The following is an 8,498-nucleotide window of genomic DNA, read 5'->3' as shown; positions in this document are numbered from 1 at the left end:
CTGATCCAGGAGTGCTGAGAGGCCCTTCTAATTCCAGGGCCTCATCCTCAGGTTGGTCATCCAGCTTTTTCTTTTTTTTCTTTGTTGGATCCCTGGGTTTTTTCAAGAGAGAAAGTTCTTCAGGGTGTCTGATATCTGTTAAAATAAGAAAACAGATTATTTTACTAGAATAATGAAAAATTGAAACACTTCATACTTGGTAAATACATCTATTAATTCATTTCAAGGTAAAAATTTATAATTTCCTTCTCTGTCTGTATTTTGCCAGCCACTTATGCCATGTGAAAATGAATTACCAAAGCACTCTTAATTCATAACTATCTAATAAATGTAGTTACCTCAAAGTGGCGAGATAACAATCTACAAGAGAACAGAAAACCTAGAAGTCGTGTATGTGTGTGTATGTGCACACACACACACACAAATCTAAAGCCTTAAGAAATTATGCTTTATATCCAACTACAGCAACTAGGCAAGAAGAAAAAAATGCAAATTTGGAAAGTAAGAAGTAAAACTGTCATTTTGCAAATGACATGACACTGTATACAGAAAACCCTTAAAGACTCCAACAAAAAACAGAGTAAATGAATTTAGTAAAGTTGCAGGATACAAAATCAATATAAAACAGTATGTTGCATTTCTGTACATAAATGAACTATCGAAGAGAAATTAAGAAAACATCCCACCAAAAAGAATACTTGTAAGAATATATTTAATTAAAGAGGTGAAAGACTGAAAACCATAGGACACAGATGAAAGAAACTGAAGATGACACAAATGAATGGAAAGACGTGCCATGGACTGCAAGAATATTGTTAAAATGTCTACATTACCCAAAGCAATCTACATTTTCAACGTACCACAGGGTATCTATCTGAACAAAACAAGAACACTAACTTGAAAAAATATATGCACCTCGACATTCATTGTAGTATTATTTATAGTAGCCAAGATATGGAAACAACCTAAATGTCACTGACGCATGAATGAATAAAGATGTGGTATATATACATCAGAATTATACCAAATCACACCATTTGTGACAACATGGATGGACCTTGAGTGTATTATGCTAAGTGAAATAAATCAGAGAAAGCCAAATACCTATGATTTTACTTACATGTGGAATCTAAAACACAAAGCAAAACTAAGACTCATAGATAACAGAGAATATAGATTGGTGGTTACCAAAGGGAAGGGTGTTGCAGGTGGGAGTAATACGGGTGTAGGTATTAAGAAGTACAGACTTGGCACTGTAGCACAGAGAAGACAAGTAGTGATTCTATAGCATTTTACTATGCTGATGGACAGTGACTACAATGGGGTATGTAGGGGGGACTTGATAGTATGGATAAATGTAGTAACCACAATGTTGCTCATGTGAAACCTTCATAAGATTGTGGATCAATGATAGCTTAATAAAAAAATAAAATAAAAAGTATAAACTTCCAGTTATAAAGTACATAACTCATGGGAATATAATGTATAGCATAGGAAAATAGTCAATATTGTTTTAACTTCATATGGTAACAGTAACTAGATTTATTGTGGTGATCATTTCACAATGTATATAAATGTTAATCCCTATATTGTATATTTGATACTATTCATTGTAGTCAATTTTTTAAATTTTAAAAAATTTAGTCAATTTTTTATGTATGTACCCTTACGTTAATCGCCACACTATTTGCAATAGCCAAGATACTGAAGCAACCTAAGTGTCCATCAATAGATGAATGGATAAAGAAGATGTAGTACATATACACAATGGAATATTATTCAGCCATAAAAAAAAGAAATCCCACTATTACAACAACATGGATGGACCCAGAGGGTATTATGCTCAGTGAAATAAGCCAGGTGGAGAGAGACAAATACCATGATTTCATGTATTTGTGGAATATAAAAACAAAGCAAAACAAAAGGAACAAAACAGCATTAGAGACAGAGAAGTGGCTAGTGGTTACCAAGGGAGAGGGGTTGAGTTGGGGTGGGGAGGATGAGGGGGATAAAAGGACACAATAATTTGCAATCACAATTTAAGTTGGTTGTGGGGATGGCAGTACAGCATGGAGAATATAGTCAATGATTCTGTAACATCTTTCTACGTTGATAGGTAGTAACCGCACTAGAGGGAGTGAGGATTTAATAATATGGGTAACTGTTGAACTACTGTGTTGTATATTTGAAATGAACATAAGATTGTACATCAACAATACAATTTTTAAAATTAAACTTTATATTATATGGTAGTCCTCATTCATTCTGTATGTCATAAGTTACATATGATACATGAAGTAAATGTAGAGAAAATACTTTCATGTCATTACCAAATCTTAACATTTTAATTGATTCAAACTTTTCTGCTTTGTATCAAATGGCTACAAATTGCTGTGTTTATCCTACTTATTTTCATGTGAGGAATCTGGTAAGAGGGAAAATGGTTAAATGAAACTAACAAAAGAATTAAAAATAATCCTAATAGATACGTTACAAGTATCATACATATTACATACCATGTTCATGAATGGCAAGAACTACTAAGTCAGTTCTCTCCAAACTGAGCTAAAGATTCATGGAATCCTAGTCAAAATTCCAACTTGCTCTTTGGTACAAGTTGACAAGTTGATCATAAAATTTATATGGAAATGAGAAGAATCCTAGAATAAAGCAATTTTTAAACAGAATAAAGTTGGAGGACTTACATTATCTGATTTCAAGACATAATAAAGCTATACCAATCAAAACAATACAATTATTGACTAAATGCTAAGTCATATAGATAAATGACTAGAAAAAACAGCCCAGGTTTAAGTGAAGCAATTACTCTGGACAAAGGTGCCATATTAATTCAGGCAGAAAGGAAAATCTTTTCCACAAACAGTTGAATGAGAAATTTCCATGTTTAAAAAAAAAAAAATTAGCCCTTAACTAACATAATATGAAAAAGTTAATCTCAAATAGATCACAGAATTAAAGGAAAATATAAGTAAAAAAAAGATTTCTTAGGAAACACACACCACAAAAAATTGCCCTTTATTACAGGAAAAACCCTGTTCTTTAAAAGGCACTGTTGAGAAAACAAAAAGGCCAGATGTGTATTTGGACAAAATATTCACAAACCATCATATGTATCTGACAAAGGACTTCTGTCCTGAATATATAAAGAACCCATACAACTCAATAATAAGCAGACCAATGGGCTAAAAATTTGGACAAGTACTTTACCAAGAATATGTAAGAATGCCCAAGAAACACCTGAAGAGATGTTCAACATTGCTGGTCAGGGAAATGCTAATTAAAATGACCAGATAGCATCAGACAACCATCAGAATAGCAAACATTAATAAGACTGATAATCCCCAGTATTGGGTGAGGATGTGGAGGAGAAACTGGAACTCTCATACCCAGCTGGTGGAAATGTGAAATGAGACGATTTTGGGAAATAGTTTGGCAGTTTCTTATAAACGTATATACAATTAAATGAGACATTCCACTCCTAGTTATTTACTTAATAAAATGAAAGACACAGTAGTAATAGCTTTACTCATAAAAGCCAAAACTGGAAATAACTCAAATGGATAGACAAAATGCAGTAATCTCATACCAGTGGAATACTACTTATACAGTGGAACACAACTCATCACTAAAATGAAACAAATAATTGATATATGGAATAACATGAATGTATCTCAAAATCATTACACTAAGTAGAAGAAAACAACTAGAAAAGGGTATATACTGTATGATTCCATTCAGAAAACTTTTTAGAAAATGACAACACATCTATAATCACAGAGCAAATCAGTGCTGCCTGGCTAAAGTTTGAGAGCTAATGGAAAAGTTCTGCATCCTAATTTTTGTAGTCTCACAAATGTAAAGATCTGTCAAAACTCATCAAATTGTACACTTTAAATATGTACAGCTTATTGTATGTACATCAATTATAGCAAAATAAAGTTAATTTTAAAAAAGAGTGTAACAGAGGAAGACTCAAGAAAAAACAAAAAAACTTGAAAAAGTAGCCAAAAGGAGAACCACCAGGTCTCAATACTTGGCAACACTATACTGTGTGCCAGGGTACAAGACTAGACAACAAGATGCAAACCACTACATAATGTGTAATGCTACAGTTTGCTAAGTTACTCAGTTTTTCATGTGGCAGTTTGTACCTTCAGGAGCCCACAATACCCACTAGATTCAATTCACTATAATAAGTTCAGGAAGCTTTCTGTTTGTAGGAGACACAAAACTTGGATGGACCTAACTGCTGCAGAGCTGCCGAGGCATCATCTGAGGCAGACGCACACAGCCAAGCTACCTGCATGTCAATCTCAGTTCCACTGTTTATTAGCTGTGTGACTTTGTGGGAGCTACTCACCCTGCCAGTGTCCAAGTTTCCTCATCTGTAAAATGAGACTAATAGTACCTCAGGAGGTTGTTGTGAAAATTAAATAATTAACATGGGTAAAGTTCTTTTAACAGGGCCTGGCACATAAGTACTTCATTAAGTATTAGGTATTAATGATTTTCTCTAATTAAAAAAATACATACAATCATGGTAGAAATCTAGAAATTACAAAAAAAGTGTAAAAGTCATTTAATACATGTTCTTGAAAAATGGAATATGACCATGTAAATAAGTGATCGTTTCAACAGATGTATAAAATTCTACCGTGTAACCTCTCCAAAGAAGAAATTCAGATGGCCAACAGGCACATGAAAAGATGCCTCACATTGCTAATCATTAGAGAAATGCAAATTAAAACCACAATGAGATATCGCCTGCCACCAGTTAGGATGGCCAACATTCAAAAGACAAGGAACAACAAATGCTGGCGAGGATGTAGAGAGGAACCCTCCTACACTGCTGGTAGGAATGTAAATCAATTCAGCCATTGTGGAAAGCAATACGAAGGTTCCTCAGAAAACTAAAAACAGAAATACCATTTGATCCAGGAATTCCACCCCTAGGAATTTACCCAAAGAAAACAAAATCCCAGATTCAAAAAGACATATGCACCTGTTTATCGCAGCACTATTTACAATAGCCAAGATATGGAAGCAACCTAAGTGTCCATCAGTAGATGAATGGATAAAGAAGATGTGGTACATATACACAATGGAGTATTATTCAGCCATAAAAAGAAAAACAAATCCTACCATTTGAAACAACACAGATGGAGCTAGAGGGTATTATGCTCAGTGAAATAAGCCAGGCAGAGAACAAACAAATGATTTCCCTCATTTGTGGAGCATAACAACAAAGCAAAACTGAAGGAACAAAACAGAAGCAGACTCACAGACTCAAAGAAGGGACCAGCGGTTATCAAAGGGGAGGGGTGCGGAGGGAAGGAGAAGGGGATTGAGGGGTATTATGATTGGCACACATGGTGTGTGGGGGTCACAGGTAAGACAGTGTAGCACAGAGAAAAAAAGTAGTGACTCTGTGGCATCTTACTAGGCTGATGGACAGTGACTTCAATGAGGTATGGGGGGACTTGATAATATGGCTGAATGTAGTAACCACAATGTTTCTCGTGTAAAACCTTCGTAAGAGTGTATATCAGTTGCTGATGGACAGTGACTGTAATGGGGTATGTGGGGGTGACTTGATAATGGGGGGAGTCTAGTAACCATAATGTTGTTCAAGTATTTATACATTAATGATATCAAAATAAAATTTAAAAAAAGAGTATATATCAGTGATACCTTAATAAGAAAAAAAAAGCATCAAAAGGATCTGATTCCAAGTAAATTAACCAATGAGCAGAGAAAAAGCCAACTCTTCTTAAAAGAATACAAAAAGAAATTTAGCCACCAACAATGTAAAATTAATAAAATCTAGCATTCAATAAATCATTACCAGGCATAAAAGAGACAGGAAAATATAACTAACTATAGTAAAGGAAAAAAGAGAAATGAAGAAAAATAACTACAATGTATAAAGATCAGTAATCAAAGATTTTAAAATAGCTATTATAAGTATGTTCCATATGTTTATGTAGAGGAAAGCACAAACACAACAAAGAGAAAAATGAAAGATTTATGTGTTTTTAAAGGCCAAAATCAAACTTCTGATGATAAAAAATACTTCTGAAATGAAAACATGCTAGATGAGATTAACAGCAGACTGGCAGACAAAGATAAATGAACTTGAAGACATAGCAATGGACAGTACCCAAAATGAAACAGAGAATGGAGCCTGAAAAAAAGAACAGAGAAATCAGTGACCCGTGGAACAGTAACAATTGGTCTAATGTACCTGAAAGTAGAGCCTCACAAAGGGTGAGAGGTATGGGGAAGGACAGCAAAAATTACTTGAAGAACTAACAGTTGAAAATTATCCAAATGTGATGAAAATTAAGCCCACAGACCTAAGAAACACAATGAACCTAGAACAGAATAAACCTAAAGAAAACTATGCCAGGACACATCAGAATTAAAATGCTGAAAACCAGAAGAAATCCCTAAAAGTCTAACAGAGAAAACAGAGGAACAAATAAAAGAGGAATAACAGACTTCTCTCTAATTATGCAAACCAGAAGACAATAGAAAGGCATCTGAACATTACTAAGGGGAGAAGAAATCTAAATTTTTTTTCTGCTTCTGCATTTTTTAAAAATTAAGGTATCATTGATATACAATCTTATGAAGGTTTCACATGAGCAACATTGTGGTTTCAACATTCACCCATATTATCAAGTACCCCCCCACCCCATTTCAGTCACTGTCCACAAGCATAGTAAGATGCTATAGTGATTACTTGTCTTCTCCATGCTATGCCACCCTCCCTGTGACCTACATATATTGTGTGTGCTAATTATAATGTCCCTTAATCCTTCTCTCTCCCTCCCCACCCACCTTCACCAACCCCTTCCCTTTGGTAACCTTCTTGGAGTCTGTGAGTCTGCTTCTGTTTTGTTCCTTCAGTTTTGCTTCATTGTTATACTCCACAAATGAGGGAAATCATTTGGTACTTGCTCTCCGCCTGGCTTAATTGACTGAGCATAATACACTCTAGCTCCATTCATGTTGTTGCAAATGGTAGGATATGTTTTCTTCTTATGGCTGAATAATATTCCATTGTGTATATGTACCACCTCTTTATCCATTCATCTAGTGATGGGACACTTAGGTTGCTTCTGTATCTTGGCTATATTGTAAATCGTACAGCGATAATCAATGGTGCATATGTCTTTTTGAATCAGGGATCTTGTTTTCTTCAGGTAAATACCTAGGAGTGGAATTCCTAGGTCAAATGGTATTTCTATTTTTAGTTTTCTGAGGAACGTCCATATTGCTTTCCACAATGGTTGAAGTGATTTACATTCCCACCAACAACATAGGAGGGTTCTCCTTTCTCCACATTCTCACCAGCATTTGTTGTTTCTTGTCGTTTGGATGTTGACCATTCTAACTAACTGGTGTGAGGAGGTGACATCTCATGATGGTTTTTATTTGCATTTCCCTGATAATTAGCGATCTGGAGCATCTTTTCATGGGCCTGTTGGCCAACTGAATTTCTTTGGAGAAGTGTCTGTTCAGATCCTCTGCCCATTTTTTAATTGGGTTATTTGATTTTTGTGTATTGAGGGGTGTGAGCTCTTTATACAAGAAATCTAGAATTTTCACCCAGCTGCAGTATCTTGCAAAAGGGAAGGCAAAATAAGTTACGTAGACAAACAAAAGGTGAAAAGTGTCACCACCAGCAGACCTGCACTATAAAAAGGACATCACAGGAAGTTCTTCAGATATTAGAAAAAGGATATCGCATGGAAAATATCCTCAGAAATAGCACGGAAAAATGGAAATGTGTGGGTAATTATACCATTTTGTCTTATTTTCTAATACTTTTAAGACAATTATTGTTTTAGGGGAAAATAATATATTGTGAGTTTTAGCATATGTGAAAGGAAAACATGACAATAGCAGAAAAGGAGAATAAAGGAACATGGAAGTATACTGTTATTAAGATTATTATACTATGTGTGGAATGGTATACTATGTGAACACACACTGAGAATATGTTAAATAAAAGTCATACACTGTAAACCCTAGAGCAACCACTAAAAAGCCCCCCCCAAAAAAAATGTAATAGCTAGTAAGTCACTGGTGGAGATAAATGCCATCACAAGAAACCCCCCTCACTCTAAAAGAAGGAAACAGAAAAAAATGGAACACAGAAAATAAAAAATACTAAGTAAAAACCAAATACCAGGATGGTGGATTTAAACCTAACCACATTGACAGCCATGTTAACTATAAATGGTCTAAACAGTTTATGAAAAGGCAGGGACTGGCAGAATAAATTTAAATAACAAGTCCTAGCCATACGTTATTTAAAAGAAATCTAGTTAGAAGACACAGATGAAAAGAAACAGGACAGAAAAAGATAAACAATGCTAATACTAATTAAAAGCTAACTATAGTATTGTTTTCATATCAGACATTATGTTCCAAAGCAAACAATATTACCAAGGGGTCATATCAAATGT

General features: G+C 34.7%; 1 protein-coding gene across 4 annotated transcripts in view; it reads right to left on the bottom strand.

Moving 5' to 3' along the window:
- The window catches only part of FERMT2 (FERM domain containing kindlin 2), a 94,915-nt gene that overhangs the window by 34,483 nt on the left and 51,934 nt on the right, over positions 1-8,498 (bottom strand). For all 4 annotated transcript variants that reach the window (XM_036918085.2, XM_036918114.2, XM_036918103.2 and 1 more), the window contains exon 4: positions 1-135. In XM_036918085.2, coding sequence (XP_036773980.1) covers positions 1-135 — 135 coding nt within the window. The remainder of the gene's footprint in view (positions 136-8,498) is intronic.

Source organism: Manis pentadactyla, chromosome 11, assembly GCF_030020395.1.
Source record: "Manis pentadactyla isolate mManPen7 chromosome 11, mManPen7.hap1, whole genome shotgun sequence".
Taxonomy (NCBI): domain Eukaryota; kingdom Metazoa; phylum Chordata; class Mammalia; order Pholidota; family Manidae; genus Manis; species Manis pentadactyla.
The sequence above is the reverse complement of the archived record's forward strand: the minus strand, read 5'-3'. Positions and strand labels throughout refer to the sequence as shown.